This window comes from Hypanus sabinus, chromosome 1 (genome assembly GCF_030144855.1).
Source record: "Hypanus sabinus isolate sHypSab1 chromosome 1, sHypSab1.hap1, whole genome shotgun sequence".
Classification (NCBI taxonomy): Eukaryota; Metazoa; Chordata; class Chondrichthyes; order Myliobatiformes; family Dasyatidae; genus Hypanus; species Hypanus sabinus.
In genome coordinates this window covers 90,395,966-90,413,238 of record NC_082706.1, presented here as the reverse complement: position 1 = coordinate 90,413,238, position 17,273 = coordinate 90,395,966, and the positions used below count along the sequence as shown (strand labels likewise).

General features: G+C 42.3%; 1 protein-coding gene across 4 annotated transcripts in view; it reads left to right on the top strand.

Moving 5' to 3' along the window:
* Positions 1-17,273, top strand: part of LOC132395356 (sorting nexin-31-like) — a 139,125-nt gene that overhangs the window by 71,010 nt on the left and 50,842 nt on the right. For all 4 annotated transcript variants that reach the window (XM_059971865.1, XM_059971855.1, XM_059971875.1 and 1 more), the window contains one exon: positions 15,627-15,696. In XM_059971865.1, coding sequence (XP_059827848.1) covers positions 15,627-15,696 — 70 coding nt within the window. The remainder of the gene's footprint in view (positions 1-15,626; positions 15,697-17,273) is intronic.

Sequence of the window (17,273 nt, the reverse complement as noted above, 5' to 3'; positions counted from 1 at the left end):
ATATTGCTGTGATGATTGTACGCTCTAGTATCAATTGTTTGGTGACAATAAAGTAAAGTTTGGGTAAGTAAATGGATGGGAGGGGTATGGAGAATGGGACAATGGGACTAGGCAGAATAAAAGCTTAACATAGACTGGATGGGCCAAAAGGCCTGTTTCATGGTTCTAAAAGGAAAAGCATTTTCCACTGGGCCATTCAAAAATAATAAATATTCTATTTTCATTTAGCTGAACAATTTAAAACAATAATTAATTTGAGATTTGTTTATAATGAAATTGTTTGATTTCCCTTTTAGTAGACTTCCTCTAAGTTCTTTGTAATAGTTAAAATAACATAAATTTAAAAAACTATAATGCTGAAGAGATGGGCATTCTGCATGTAACAGCTTCTGAAAGAGCTAACTGACCTCTCTCCACATTCTTAAAATATTTTTGATTCAATTATTTTTCCATCCCCTCCCTTAAATTCTGTTGTGGATCATCTTCCCCAACACTTCATCCTGTTTAAAGTCATTTGCCAAAACATTTGGTGACCTGGCAAGTTTATTGAGAGGAACAGTATGGTTCAGTGTCAGTTCTAAATATTTTAATTTCCTTCAGATAATGTACTGAACGCTATGTGGCCGCTTTATCTGGTACACCTGCTCATTAATGCAAATATCTCATCATCCGATCATATGGCAGCAACTCAATACATAAATGCAGGCAGACACAGTCAAGAAGTTCACTTGTTGTTCAGGTCAAACATCAGAATGGGGATGAAAGGAGATCAAAGTGACTTTGACTGTGGAATGATTGTTGGTGCCAGAATGGGTGGTTTGAGTATCTTAGAAGTTAACCTTCTGGGATTTTCACTCTCAACTGTCTCTAGAGTTTACAGAGATTGGTGTGAAAAAGAAATAACAATCCAAAAAATGCCTTGTTAACTAGAGAGGCCAGAGGAGAACAGCCAGACTGGTTCAAATTGACAGGAAGGCAACGGTAACTTAAGTAACCACATATTACAACAGTGGTGTGTAGAACAGAATCTTTGAATGCACAATACCTTGAACCTTGAAGTGGATGGCCTACAGCAGCAGAAGACCACATATATAAAAAAGAAGCACCGAGTGTATCTTGTGAAATTTGTTGTTCCGTCACAGCAGTACAGTGCAATATCGTGCAAAGTCAAATGGCTTCTCCTTTCACCTTAACTGTTACCACTTGGTAAGGGCAGGTAAGCTCACAGCTAACTTCATATAAAAGAAAGATGAAGGGGAACTAAATAACACATTTAAGGAGATGAATGAGGCTGAAAGGTGTAGGGAGGGATTATCAGCAGGCTGGGATCAGGCAATTGAAAGCAAGGCATATCCTGATTCAGGCTCTTAGCCCAAAATATTGACTATTTATTCCTTTTCATAGATGCTGCCTAACCTGCGGAGTTTGTCCAACATTTTATGTGTGCGTGTTATTCAGTGTTGAAGGAGGGAAGTGGTGTGCATATGAAACAGAAACAGGAGAACTGTATAATTTTTGGGGGGTTGAGGGGAAAGCAGTGGCAAGGCAGTTGAACTCTGAGGGAATGGAAGATGGAGAATCAAGTTTGTTATCACTGACATGTCATAAAATTTGTTGTTTTGCAGCAACAGTACAGTTCAATACATAAATAGACTAGAAGTTACTATATATATGCACACACACTCTACATGTGTGTTTGTATGCATATATATATGAAAAATAGTTCAATGTTATATATAGAAGTGTAAAACAATTAAAACTAGTGAGATAGTTTTCAAGGGTTCATGCATCATTCAGAAGTCTGATGGCGAGGGGAAGAAGCAGTTCCTAAAAATAGCTGAAGAGATGATGGGTAGACTGGATTGGATGTGAATTTGAATATAGACAGTGGAGCTTTGGGTAAGATGACTTGGGATGTTGGGCAGAGCAGTGGAGCAATTATCTCTGAAGATGACCAAAGCATGACTTTGGCCACAAGTGCTCTAGGGCAGGTTTGAAGATGGATGATGTTACCGAAGTGATGGGGAGGACGAATAGCTTAAAGAGGAACGGGTAAGGAGGTTGCACTGGATATGTCCTGGGTCGTTACAAGAGATTTCAGAGGATTATCTCTGGAAAATGTTCTGATATTTTTAAATTGAGTACTTGACCTTCCTTCACCTTTACTATGGAGACTAACTGAACAGTGCATGGGAACAGAATCAAGACTGGAGACGATGTTTGCTTTGTAGGGTGGTGGGGAAGAAAGACTGATAACGAGATAAAATTGGATGCTTGGAATCTTTCTGGCATTAAGGCCAAATTTGCAGGAAACTTTTGAGTAATGAGGATTGAAGCATAGACTAATTGGTGATATTTAAAAATAAATATGGAACAAAAGACCTGAGGTTCTGAGTTCATATATGCAGGGCAAGTCGAAATAGCAACAAGCTCAATGGATCTAGTTATAGGCAGAATGCATAAAGCAAGCAAACTATAGCAATACATTGGTTAATCTTGGCCTCAGTATATTGTCCTATATTTGGGCCTTGGGGAGGGTGGGAAGCAAAGGGAATTGGTCACAATCCTACCAAGGATAAGGAACCTCATGTATATGGAGAAGGTAGACACGCCAGCGTTCTATTTGAATGGACTTGTATTTAAAAATTGGAAAGTGACGCTGAGGCTTTGGTCAGACTGCACTTGGGGTATTGTGAGCAGTTCTGGATCCTTTATCTAAGACTGTTCCTGCTGGCATTGGAGAGGGTCCAGACAAGGTTCATGCTAATGATCCCTGGGAATGAAAGGATTTAAATAAAGTAAGAGGATTGTTTGATGGCTTAGTTGGTACTTGGCTGAAGTATAGGTTTGGAGGGGGAATCTCTTTGAAACGGATCAAAATTTGAAAGCCATAGGTAGTGTGGGCAAGGAGGGAGTGTTTCCTATAGTGGAGGGAGTTTAGGACCAGAGGGCACAGTCTCAGAATAGAAGGACATAGAAAGAGAGGAGGAGGAATTTCTTTAGCCAGAAGGTGATGAATCTGTGCAATTCATTGCCACAGACAGCTGTGGAGGCCAAGTCATTAGGTATATTTGGAGCTTAGAAAAATAGAGGGCTATGGGTAACCCTAGGTAATTTCTAAAGTAAGTACATGTTTGGCACAGCATTGTGGGCGGAAGGGCTTGTATTGCGCTGTAAGGTTTCTATGTTTCTAAATTTAAAGCAAAAGTTAATATGTTCTTGATTAGTAAGGGTGTTAAAGGTTACAGGGAGAAGGCAGGAGAATGGTGTTGAGAGGGATAATTGAGAGATGTTGAGAGCCATGATGGAATGGTGGAGCAGACTCAATGGGCCTATGGTCAAATTCTACTCCCATGTCTCATGGCGTTATGGTCTGGTTCTCCTAAGAGCAGACAGGATTTAGGAGGGCCTTTAACAGACGTGGCCTCCTGTCTTGTGAGGGTTTGTCAGTGTTGCACCTTGCAGGTTTATGATCTGGCTTGCATTGCCTGCAGGAGCAATGAAACTAAATCCAGCAATGGTTTTCAAAAGGGGAACTGAATGTGTTTGAGAAAGGTTTTCTTTTCAGAGCTACGTGGAGAGCCAGGAATGTGATAGTTCTTCAAAGAGCTTAAACAAGCAAAGTGAGCAGAGTGGCTTCCTCCTTTGTGGGACTTTGCGAATATGATTGAGTTCATTATTGGTGATGAGTGTGACAAGGGCTTATCAAAAATGAAAACTTTTGAATTGAAATAGGGTTGACTCGAAGGATCCCCGGTCATGCCTCTGGACCCTGACCCTTTGTGGTGTCTGCCCTCTGTATCAGCCTCCCCACGTTAATCAAAGTCACACACAGCGGTTCTCCAGTAAAGGAATCCTCCCTAACATCCCAAATTAAGTCCTGTGGCAATCAGCAAGTGATAAAGACAGCAGAACCGTGAGGTCTGCAAACTCCTCAGAATCTGTGGATCCTGGATCAGCCTCTGCAGGCAGCTGAGGACCCACCAACAGAAAACCCCTTAGGATACTCGACCTCATACTCGACTCAAGTGGTTCTACTGCAATTATTACACCAGCGTGCAATGAAAATCCTTGTTCACATGAAGCTTACAGAGTAAAGATTACACATGGCAAGAGGAAATGGAAATACAGCAATAAATACAAAGACAAGCACTAAACAGCACAATGGTGTGCTGGAGAATGGGCTATTTTGCATGGTAGCTGTGCTTAGAACTACTGGGGGTTTTGGGGAGTAGAAGAAATGTCCTTATCACTGCTTAAGCAGGCCACCTCCACAGTACCTCAATGCTTGTTATGGCTGGTTGAATAACTTAATAAACTGTATCTTTTCATAAATATTTGAAAGCAGAAAATTTGGTAATGGACTAGTCAGTCATGGTGAGTCTGTGGATTTCATTGCCATGGGTGCCTGTGGAGGCCAAGTCATTGGGTATATTTAAAGTGGAGGCTGATATGTTCTTGATTAGTCAGGGTGTAAAAGGTTACAGGGAGAATGCCTGTAATGGGGTTGAGAAGGAAAATGAATCAGCCAGGATGCAGTGGCGGAGCAGACTTGATGGGCTGAATGGCCTAACTTGCTTCTATGTCTTACGCTCATCCAATATAAAGGAAATAAAATACGATGACCTTGGTAGCCTCCTTGAGAGTAGGGAGCTGAACTTGAAAACCAGTGATTTGATTGGAGTTTATACTTTCAATGTGAATCTCTTCAAAACTACTTACACAGGCAAAAGCCTCAAAGAATTACAAAGAAGTTCATCCAGGTTATCTGCAGTCATTTTCCAGTGGGGTACATGGGGAAATGGCAGTTTGCAGAATGCAGACATTTTTGTGGTTCCTTGGGCAGTTCACTGCAAGGAATTCCTACAGACTGTTTCCAGTGACCAGCTGTTTCATCTGCAGATCTCCACACTTGTTAGACTTAGCTCCATGTTGTTCTTCTGCCCATCATTGTTTGGAGAGAAGCAAGGGACCATGGGTAATCTGCAGAGAATAAAGTCAAAATCAAAGTCAAAATAAATATATCAAAGTACATATTTGTCACCATATACAACCCTGAGATTAATTTTCTTGTGGAAATTTTTAGGAAAGTAAAGAAGTACAATAGAATTTATGAATAACTATGCTTAAAGAGTGACAAACAGCCAGTGTGCCAAAGAAGCCAATTGTGAAAAAAAATATTTAATAGAGTGGGGGGTGGGTGGGGAATCTCTGAAACCTATCGGATATTGAAAGGCTAGATAGAGTGGATGTGGAGAAAATGTTTCCTATACTGGTGGAGTCTAGGACCAGAGGGTAGAATAATATTTCAGCATGGGCTAGATGGGACGAAGGGCCTGTTTCTGTGTAGAGCTCTATAATTCTATGTGACCTTTAGACCTCTAGGCTTTGAAACGGCAGAACTAGAGCATCACTAATATGGGCCCTTTTCCTATCAGATCTCTTGCTGAACAACATGTGTTTTCTTTCAGGTCTTGCTATCTTCCTGTCTTAAATTAAAAACTGGAGAGGTTGAGCCTGTCTGTAGCAATATGACTCATACTAAGTAACTCCAGAACTGCAAGATCTTTGCAGACGATTACAGGGAAGTTCCTTTGTTTTTTACTGTTCAGAAGTTCAGCTCTGTGTCTGTGTGTTGGGGGTGTGGTTGGTGAGAGAAGACTTTTCATGGTAGTCTGACTAGTTTCAACCTAAATTCGAAATATTTGAAATAGATCTTTTTAAGCCTCACAGGCGAACCTCATTTGCTTGTGAGTTGCTAGCAACACAGGGAATGTTCTATTTGGGCTTGGTATTTTATTGCTGGCATATGTTCTAAGCTAATCTGACAGTCGAGCAATCCGCTTCATGAGTTGTGGGGGAGCGAAGTCAAACTGAATTGTGTGCCCATAGATATCTTATTTTCCAGGAATTTCTTATGTTTTTGCTCTCTTTGCGTTCTTCCAATGAAATATCAATGCTGAATGGATTTAGCAAACTCTTTCCTCCAAACTGGCTCCTGAATCACTTTTAGCTTTTACCTCAGAGAGGATCGCGCCTTTCACACATATGCATCTTTTTGGATGTAAACATTATTATTTGGCATTTTACCCTCGAATTTCCTTATTGTCTGTACATTGTGTTTCACAACAGATGCCTGGCAATCATGCTTGTTATCAGTTTGTATTCACTTCACGCTGGGTTTGGTAGCAAGCCAGTGTTCCTTCATTTAATGTCTGGGATTTTATTATTTTTATGTTACTATAAAGCAGAGGAGCAGACTTAGGCCATTCAACCCATCAACTGATTTATTATCCCTCTTGACCCCATTCTCTCCTGCCTTCTCCCCATAAGCCTAGGCACCCTGACTAATCAAGAAACTGTCAACTTCTGCTCTAAGTATACCTGATCACTTGGCCTCCAAAGTCATCTGTGGCAATGAAATCCACAGATTCATCGCCTGATGGCTAAAGAAATTCCTCCTCATCGCTCTTCTAAAGGGCTGACCTTCTATTCTGAGGCTGTGATCTCTATGTCAAGAGGGGAAATAAAACTCACTGCATTCTGAAATGTTTCCAGTCCGTATGCTTATTAATCTTTATAACATTATAAATATTTTCCTTTGAAATAATACTATCTTTAACTTCTCTTAGCCATGGCTGGACCACCTTAACTTTCTGTGTTTTCCTGCCTTCAGTGAGTATATATTTGAATAAGCTGGAATAATTCTTTAATGTTAGCCAGTACTCAGTTACTTTCATAGGTTTTAATCTAGTTTCCCAATCTTCCATTGTAACCAGTGAAGCAGTTAATACATCACTTTACAACATTCATGGATTAGGGTTCAATTCTCGATGCTCTCTGTAAGGGGCTTGAATGTTCTCCCCATGATCGCATGTGCTTCCTCCGGGTGCTCCGGTTTCCTACTACATTCCAAGGAGGTACGGGTTAGGGTAGTAAGTTGTGGGCATGCTGTGTTAGGACCAGATGCTTGGTACACTTGCAGCCTGCCCAACACGATCCTCACTGATTTGTTTTGAGGCAAATGACACATTTCACTGTATGTTTTGATGTACATGTCACAAATAAAGCTAAACTTAATCTCTTTAAAGATCATTTTGAGTATTTGTATAGAATTCTATCATATTACAGTCATTATTCCCTGAAGACTATTTAACTCTCAGATTAATAATTAGTTCCTTCTCATTGCACGACACTAGATCTATATTTGTCTATTCCCTTGCTGTATCCTGAACACCTGATAAATTCATCTTTGATGCTTTTAATGCTGATTTACTCTCAGTGGCCATGCTACTAGATACATCTATACAACTGCTCATTAATGCAAACATCTAATCAGCCAGTCAATAAATAAATTAATGCAGACATGGTCAAGAGGTTCAGTTGTTCAGACGAAACATCAGAATGGGGAAGAAATGTGCCTTAAGTGACTTTGATTGTGGAATGATTGTTGGTGCCAGGCAGGGTTGTTTTAGTATCTCTGAAACTGCTGATCTCACTGGATTTTCACTGGGAAACCTCATCTGTGTGTTCCAGATTCCTGGGCACTCTGGGAATCCCTTATTTCTGTACAGATGTAGCAATGTAGCGATTTTCGAGGAGAAGCTCAGTCAGGCAATGAGAAATGATACTGAAAAATATCTTCTTTTCCACACTGAGCAGCTAAACTGCTCTGATCCACACATGGATCTAAACTGCACAATGTCCTTGGAGTTCTCCTCTTTGAGATCCCATCTCCCTCTGCACTCTTCTGCTGGTCCACGATGTTTCCCCTCTGCCTGATAACCCCGAGGGATTGCCAAAGTAGCTGGAGGAACGTAGAAAGACTGGAGCAGGAGAGAGCAACACAGCGCACAGGATTTATTCATGGTGAGACACAGGAGGAGCCCAACCCCGAGACACCCCACAGTGCCCAGAACCTCCAGGCATCAGAAGCTCCCACTCTAGGCAGAGTAGCAGATCACCGGCAGGTTGAGTGGCCTCCAGCAGACCATTGGAAAGAGTGGCTGCAGTTGAGGAGGACGTTGTCCCTATCACTGAGGCAATAGCCAAAGGAGATGTCAACGGACGACTCCACACCATGTCAACTGTCATTTTCAGCTTTGCTTCTGTGAGATTTGGCCTAGTGGAGAAGAAAGCAAGCAAAGCGCCCTACATGATGTACTGTAGGTTGGCCAGAATATACCAGCTGCGTCAAGAGCTCCGATCACTGGCTAAGCGGTACGGTGGGGGGGGGATGTGGTCGCAAGTGAAGGAGAGAAACCACCATCACTTCCCGAGCTCGGCAATATCCTCGTACATAATCTTTATGACACTGAGGAGGATCATCATGAGCCTCACCTCGATATTGATCAGCACTTTGGGAGAACTAATATTGGTAGGACAAACACAAGTGAAGAGTCTGCCAACAGGGGCCCAATGGAAATTGGTGAACAAGTCCAAGGACCCCGAAGGCGGCAGCACAGGTAGGTGAGGAGGTGAAGAATCATAAACAGAAGAGCTTCTGCAGATGCTGGAAATCCAGAGTAACACACACAGAATACTGGAGGACCCAGCAGATCAGGCAGCCTCTATAGACAGTTTACTCCTCTGCATAGATGCTGCCTGACCTGCTGAGTTCCTCAAGCACTGTGTGTGCATTACACTTGTGTACTGGAAATGGCATTAAACAATCTTGAGTGCTTGCCTTCATTAGTCAAGGCACAAAATAAAAGAGCAGGGATGTTCTGTTTTAAAACGATGGCAAGCCCTGTGTGCAGTTATTGGTTGCGACAGTATTCCACAGAAAAGGCACGAATGCATTGGAGAAGGTGGAGAGAAGATCTGCCAGAATTTTAGCGGGGGGGGGGGGGGTGAGGGGTGAGGGAGGTTTCCATCATGAAAGGAGATTAGATGAGCAGAGTTTGTTTTCCTTGAGGCTGAGGGGAGGTCTGATTGAGGTCTGTACAGTATACATACTGTATGTGTGTGTCTATATTGGTGTGTTTACAGTACCAGTGTCCTGGGTAAGAAGTTTGTCCGTTCTCCCCATGAGCACATGGGTTTTCTTCAGGTGCTCTGGTTTCTTCCCACAGTCCAAAGATGCACTAGTTACTATGTTAATTGGTCATTGTAAATTGCCCCATGATTAGGCTAAGGTTAAATTGGGGATTGTTGGGCAGCACGTCTCGAAGGACCTGTTCCACACTGTATCTCAGTCAATAAATAAAATAAATGACCTAGTGAAAACAAAACTTCTCAAAGTCCATAAGACATAGGAGCAGAATTTGGCCATTTGGCTTTCTCTTCGTAACCTACCAAACTCCGCTTGAAATGTACCCAAATGTGACCAAGCAAGAAGGTTACTGTCAGTGAGGGAAGCAACATCAATAACATATTGTTCACATCAATGTGCTTGGTGTCGATCGCATTGATAGGAACAACCATGAAGCTATCTTTGCACTTACCCTGTAATCCTCCATTTCCTTAACTATACACAAGCTTTCGGTGGACAGGAGGGCCCAAGAGTCATATCCTCTGAGAGGAAAAGTTCTTTCTCATCACTTTCTTAATCAGTGTCTGACACCAAGCCCTCTGAGTCAAAGTAAGTATTATTATCAAGTATGTGTATGTGACCATGTACTGCCTTCACACCAAGGAGAGTCTCTCCTGTAGCAGAAATATCTAAAGCTAGAGGGCATATGTTTGGGGTGAGGGATATGGGGGGGGAGGTGGGGGTCAAAGGTTTAGAGTAGGTTTGAGGATGCTGCACAAAGGCTATGGACCAAGAGCTGGTAAATGGTGTCATTTCAGTGAGTAATTGATGAGAGTGCATGATAGTCAGGATGGACGTAATGGGCTAATGGGCTGGTTCTATGTTGTGTGAACACAAGATTCTGCAGAGTAACACCTACAAAATGCCAGAGAGGCTCAGCAGGTCAGGCAGTGCGTATGGAGAGGAATAAAGAGACATGACAAGGGGTCTCAGCCAGAAACGTCGACTGTACAATTCTCTCCATAGATGCTGCCTGGCCTGCTGAGTTGCTCCAGCATTTTGTGTGTGTTACTCAAGGTTGTATGACTCTGCCTCTGTGTCAGTGACGCTGTACTAGGTGTGTAATTGTGACAGGGCAGGTTGTTCTTTCTGTTCAGCACACAGGGCATTATGTGTTGCCGATTCTTTAGTTTGGCATCTTATTTTTATGAATGGTTAATTCTGTTTCCAGCATTCCCTTCCACATTCGTCGTCGAATCAAGGTTGACACCATGGATTGATAGTACCGATGGAGTGAAGGAGAGGCTGGGCTGCAGTTTTATAGAGGGGACAGATATAAAGATAGTGGCAGCTACATCCTTCCCAGTCACTTATGGCTATATTTGAAGTTGTTCTTGGTTAGTGTGGGTGTCAAAGGTTACAGGGAGGAAGAGGTTGAGAGGTACTGTATAATAAATTGGCCATGATGGAATGGCAGAGCAGACTTGATGGGCTGAATGGTCAAATTCTATTCCTATATCAAATGGCCTTATAGAAGAAAAGGTTTTTTTCCTTATTTGAAGACACCTGTCAGGTTCCCCTCAACCTCCTCTGCTCCAAGGGAAACGAACCTAGTCCATCTAATCTCTCAAAAGTTCAAGAGATTCTGCAGATGCTGGAAATGCAGAGATACACACGCAAAATGCAGGAGGAATTCAGCAGATCAGGCAGCATCTATCGAGGGGAATAAGCAGTCAATGTTTCGAGCCAAGACCCTTCATCGGGACTGGAAAGGAAGGGGGTAAAAGCCAGGACAAGAAGGTGAAGTTGTTTTCATGACCATGTTTGTTCTTGGCAAATTTTTCTACAGAAACGGTTTGCCATTGCCTTCATCTGGGCAGTGACTTTACAAGATGGGTGACCCCACCCATTATCAATACTCTTCAAGGATTACCTGCCTGGCATCAGTGGTCACATAACCAGGGCTTGTGATAGGCACCAGCTGCTCATACAACCATCCAACACCTGTTCCCATGGCTTCATGCAACCCTGATCGGGGCACTGGGCAGGTGCTACACCTTGCCCAAGGGTGACCTGCAGGCTAGTAGAGGGAAGGAGCCTCCTCTGGTAGAAATGTATCTTTGTCCTTCTACCCGGGAATAAAGTTGATCCTTGATTTTAAAAAAATCTGTGGGAAATCTGTTTTGAAATTTAAAGAGTGCTTTTGTTAAATTAACACAGTACTGCATTACCTTGACACATTAAGGCATGACTTATAGCATATGAGTTAAAATTAAAGTCTAACAACTAGTATTTTCTTATCAATTGGTTATTGTAAATTGCCGCTCAGTAATTCAGTAACAGCGCAAACTGGAACTATGTGCCTAAACGAGAAAAAGGAGAAGCAGTGCCATTGGTTATTAAGGAAGTAAAATGGAGAACTGAAAAAGAGGATTTAGAAATATTGATCTTGATTTCTGTAGCAGAACAGTAGCTTTTACATTTTCAAGAAAAGAAAACCAAGTAAGTTTCAATTCAGGTGCACTGTTCTACTGATTTGGGTTGCTTGTCCTGGTTTGCAGAGAAATGTAGTCAGAATGAAGTTACTGTATCTACATAGATTTTTGCAATTAGTTTTTGAGTTAATTTGAGTGTTGGTTATTCGTTTTCTTTGTAGACTGGCAAGTTTTTACCTTGTCAGGTACTTAGTTTGAATTCACAAACCCCACCTTACCCACAGAACCAAGAAGTGCTGCACTTTTAAGTGCAGTCTGAAGGTTATGATGAAAGCCTAGTTTATCTGCATTCCCAGCAAATATATTGATCTTTGGTCTGGCTCAAATAAAAAAACAGAAAAAGGCTGGAAATGCTCGGGCAGGTCTGGCTGAGAAACAGAGTAAATGTTTCAGGTCAAAGACCCTTTAGGGAAGGAGAGACCTGAATCTTGTGCTTCAGGGAATGTGAATGAGGGGTTGGTATCTGTGATGGGGTAGAACTGGAGATCGGTAGTGAACAAGGTCAGTGAGTGAGTCGGTGTAAAAACATCGATAGGGGAACATAGTCAAAGTCAAGTTTATTGTTATCTGCACATGTACATGTATGAGCAAGTGCAATGAAAAATGTAACTTGCGGAAACGTCGTAGGCATAGAGCATTAGATAGGCATCATCCACTAGAAGTGGATAAAGATAAAGATAAATAACACAGGACTTCTACAAACAAGAGTTCTTTTAGAACATAAAAGTCAATTTTAGCGCAAAGTGAACAAAGTAGACATTGAACACACAAAATGCTGGAGAAACTCTGCAGGGCAGGCTGCATCTCTGGAGGGGAATAAACAGTTGATGTTTTGAGCCAAGACACTTCATCGGGACTGGAAAGGAAGAGGGGAGAAGCTGGAGCAAGAAGGTGGACTTGTACTTCTCCCTTCTCCCCTACTTTCTTATTCTGGCTTCTTCCTCTTTCCTTTCCAGTCCTGATGAAGGATCTCCACCCAAAATGCCAACTGTTTATTCCTCTCCCTGTCCTGAGTTCCTCCAATCTGTGTTCTGAATTTCCAGCTTCTGCAGAATCTCTTGTATTTATGACACACTCTTCTGCCTTGGTTAGAAAGCCTGTCATTTATCGATACTGCTTGGCTTCTCTTTGCTGTTTGTGCCACACGATTAAGGCATTAAGTTTACAAGCAGTCAGCTCCAGAGCCCCTCTGGGAACAGATTGAGGCAACCATTTTGTTTGTATCTCGAAGGTTGTGAGTGAACAGCCTTTTTCATATCCAGCCACAAATCTTCAATTGGATTGAGGTCTGCACTCTGACTTGGCCACTCCAGGACATTAACTTTGTTGTTTTTAAGCCATTCCTGTGCAGCTTTGGCTTTTTGCTTGGGGTCATTGTCTTGCTGGAAAACAGATCTTCTCCCAAGTCGCAGTTCTCTTGCAGACTGCATCAGGATTTCCTCCAGGATTTCCCTGTATTTTGCAGATGTAATTTTACCATCTACCTTCACAAGCCTTCCAGGACCTGCTACAGTGAGTCATCCCTACAGCATGATGCAGCCACTGTCATGCTTCATGGTAGGGATGGCGTGTTTTTGATGATAAGCAGTGTTTGGTTTACACCAAACATAGCGTTTAGTCTGATGGCCAGAAAGCTCAATTTTGGTTTCATCAGACCATAGATGCTTCATCCAGTGTCTCCCACATGCCTTCTGGCAAACTCTAGCTGAGATTTCATGCGAGTTTTTATTCTACAGTGGGTTTCTCTTTGCCACTCTCCCATAAAGCTGTGACTGGTGAAGCATCTGGGCAACAGTTGCTGCATGCATAGTCTCTCCCATCTCAGTCACTGAAGATTGTAACCCCTGCAGAGTTGTCGTAGATCTCTTGGTGGCCTCCCTCACTAGTCACCTTCTCACACAGTCACTCAGTTTTTGAGGATGGCCTGCTCTTGGCAGATTTACAGCTATGCCATGTTCTTTCCATTTCTTGTTGGTTGACTTAACTGTACTCCTTTCTTGTATCCATCTCCTGATTTGTGCTTTTCAATAATCTTTTTGTGGAGTAGCTTGGAGTGTTCTTTTGTCTTCATGGTGTAGTTTTTACCAGGATACTGACTCACCAGCAGTTGAACCTTCCAGATACTATAATGAATTGCTATAATGAATTGAAGCACCTTGACTAAGCATGGGGATCTCCATTTAATTAATGATATGTCTCCTAAAGCCAATTGGCTGCACCAGTGATGACTTGGTGGTGGATATTTATACACTCAATCACTTTGTGTTTTATATTTGTAATTAATTTGCATCACTTTATAGAAATCTGTTTTGCACTTTGACATCAAAGTCTTTTTTCTCTTGATCAGTGTCAAAAAAGCCAAACTAAATTTGAAGAAATTCAATTTTACTATTTTTACCCTCCCAAAGCTGCCCATGAGCAAATTCAGGCAAAGAGTATTTTCTCATTCTCATCTCTTGCGTTGCACAACCTGGATCCACATTTGCCTGAGTGGTAGGAGGAAGAGGGTGGGAGTGGACGGGTGCTTTTCTGTCTAGAAATCTGTACCAAGTGGCTGACCTTGGGGATCAGTACACTCAGTGGTGATTCTGTTAGGTACAGGAGGTACCTGGTAGAGTGGTCATTGAGTGTAGATCCATAACAGATGGTTGGTCAGCTGCGATCTCAGTGACTGGCGGAATAGGTCCCTGGGCCAAATGAACTACTCTGTTCCATTGAAGGTGTCCTCAAAAAAAAAATCCATACTTGTTCGTGGGTGTAGTGTGTAACCTAATGGCTGTTCGGGAGATTGAAGATAATTTTGCGTGTCTCTGTAAACAGGAAGGTATAGTTCTTAAATTTTTCCTTCATGATGAAATTTCTTTTTGGCACAGAGATATGGGGCACCGATTGAGATTCAGATTTATTTATTATGGAATGTGTCATTTGTGTTCACAACCAACAGGACTGGGGACGTGATGGGGGCAGCCCACAAGTGTCACCTCCAATTCTTTTGCCAACGTAGTGTGTCGGCCATGCTCAGCAGAATGACAGAGAACAAAACAAAACAGAACATACCAAGCAATGAAATAACAACAGCAAAACAAACTACATTCCTCTCTCTCACCTCGCCCCCCCCCCCCCCCCCCCCACATACTTACAAAATCCTCTAAAGCCAGGACAGGCTATCTTCAGTGGACTCATGGATTCTCAGACATTGGGTCTTCAATTTCTTCAGCAGTCTTGCAGAAGTTCACAGACTGAGTGCTCCAGACATCGGGATTCAACTTCTGAACTTCCAATTAACCTCTGGGCTTTGGTCTGCGACTTCCAATCAACCTTCAATCTTCGATCTTCGGTATCAACTGGGACTCGCTGACAACAATGAGTGAGCACCCTGGGTCAGTACCCAACCTCCAGCCCAGAGCTCTGAACTCACCGATGACAGGATCCCAAATGCTAGGCCTTGAAATTCAGTCTCGCCGACTCGCGTACGTAGGTGGTCACCGCCCCTCGTGCCTCCTGCTCACACCGAACTCTAATCCCAGAACACACTGACAACTTGCTGACATGGGAGCACCTGGTCTGCCAGCCCTCTAAGAAAGTATGAAATAAGATTTAGACAAAACAATTGCACCTTCCAAACCAAAGTACAAAGTGGACTGAAGAACTGCAGCCCACCTTCAGTTCCTGCTTGTTAATCTAATATTTAAATAAAATGAGTTCTCAAAGTATTGTAAATATTTTAAAGTAGAGCTTGCAGAATCAAAGTAGAAAATAAAACCACATGGTGAAAAATTGCAGAAAGAAATCGTAGAGATAAGTAAGACTTCTATTTGTGCACTTTCTCAATAAGCTGCTGCCAAATTATCTACTTTTATGCTGGTTGCAAAGTCATATTTAAGAGTAAAATTTCCAGCTGGAGCCTTGGAGTTTTTAGATTCAATGTATTCTGTTCAATCCTGCCGAAAGGATTCGATCTGAAACATCGACTGTACTCTTTTCCATAAAAGCTGCCTGGCCTGCTGAGTTTGTGTGTGTGTTGCTCAGATTTTCAGCATCTGCACATTTTCTCTTGTTTGTGATTGACACAAGTTTATTTTGTGTTTTGAAGTTTTGCCTTGCAGTTGACCTGCCCCTCTGGCTGAATGACTGAGAAACTTATCCATTTTTTCCAGTTACTTGGATCCTTTGAAGGATAGACTATTAATGGGAAGTATTGCTGGAGTGCTCCTATTGTACAATCAGGTAAGGGAATTAAAATTCTGCACACAACAGCTATGTCATAAATACTGTGACTACAATTAGAACGGGTTGTGTAAAGGCCAATAAGAATATAAAAAGGATATGGAAAATATTGAACAAAAAGACAGATTCCTGCATGAATCTGGCACAATATGTGGCCTCGTGGAGACTGAGTTTAATATTCTGTCATGGATGCCTAGTTCTAATAATACTATGTAAAGATAACACTACTTTTTCTGCCTCTAAATACAACTTTGACATTTCACAGCAGAAAAAGAAGATAGATTTATCTCTACAATGAGTAGAAGTTAAATAATGTGTGTTGCAATGTTGACTTGTCCATTTTACTCAAGGAAATGGTGAACTTCAGATAGATGTTCTGCATTCTGCTAAGTCGAGAAGAACACCAGGCAATGAAATACATTTCAATGTTATGGATAGAATATCTAATTGTACAGGTGAAGATGAGTCCAAGTTGTTGAATGGCGGAGCAGGCTTGATGGGCCAGATGGCCTACTCCTGCTCCTATTTCTTATGTTCTTGTATTACATTCATATAGCTTTCACTTCTGCTAAACGATGCTTCGGGGAGGCGCAGTAACTTTTCTTGTGCTCTTTTTATGGGTGGGGTCGCATCCATAAAGAAGGTTGCCTTGCCCAATATCAGTGCAGGGAATGAATAAGTCAGAGCCATCAGGAGATTTTGCACCAGAACACTCTCTTCAGTTCCAACTATCTACTATCTACTTACACTAACCCCATATTAATCCTTTCTCCATTCTCCCCACCCTCTCATCAGCTTCCCCAGATTCTAACCCTCACCTACGGATTGAGACTTTAAGTCACAGGAGCAGAATTGAGGGGGAGGCGTTGTGAATGGTAGCATAGTAGTCAGTGTAATGCTATTGTAGCTCCAGTGAACCGGGTTCAGTTACAGCTCAGGGCGTGAGAGTCTGGAATTCAATCCCAGTATTCTCTGTAAGGAATTTGTTTGTCCTCCCCGCGGGATGCATGGGTTTCCTCCAGGTTCTCTGGTCTCCTCCCACAATCCAAAGATGTACCAGCTAGTAGCTTAACTGGTCGTTGTAAATTGTCTCATGATCAGGCGAGGGTTAAATTGGTGAGCTGCTCAGTGGCACGGCTCAAAGGGCCTGACTGGATCGCAAAATAAATAGAACCCTCGCTGCAGTAGTGTTTGGACGTTCTTCCCGTAACCGTGTGGGTTTCCTCTGGGTGTCCCGGTTCAAAGACGTATGGATTAGTAGGTTAATTGATCACATGGGAGCGATAGGGTGTGGCGGGCTCATTGGACCAGAAGGGACCCATTACCGTGCTGCCTCTCTAAATAAAATAACCCTTTTTAAAAAAAAATTGGATTGAAACTGCAAGTAGAGTCTCATTCTGTGTGTCAGATTCAGGCTGGTGTATCGAAACATATAGTGAAATGTATCATTTGTGTCAGCAACGAACACAGAGTAAGGATGAGCTGGGGGCAGCCTGCAGATGTCACCACACATTCCAGTGCATGAGTGTACGCAGCTGTGCAGAAGTCATAGCCACATATATACAGCTTGGGTGTTT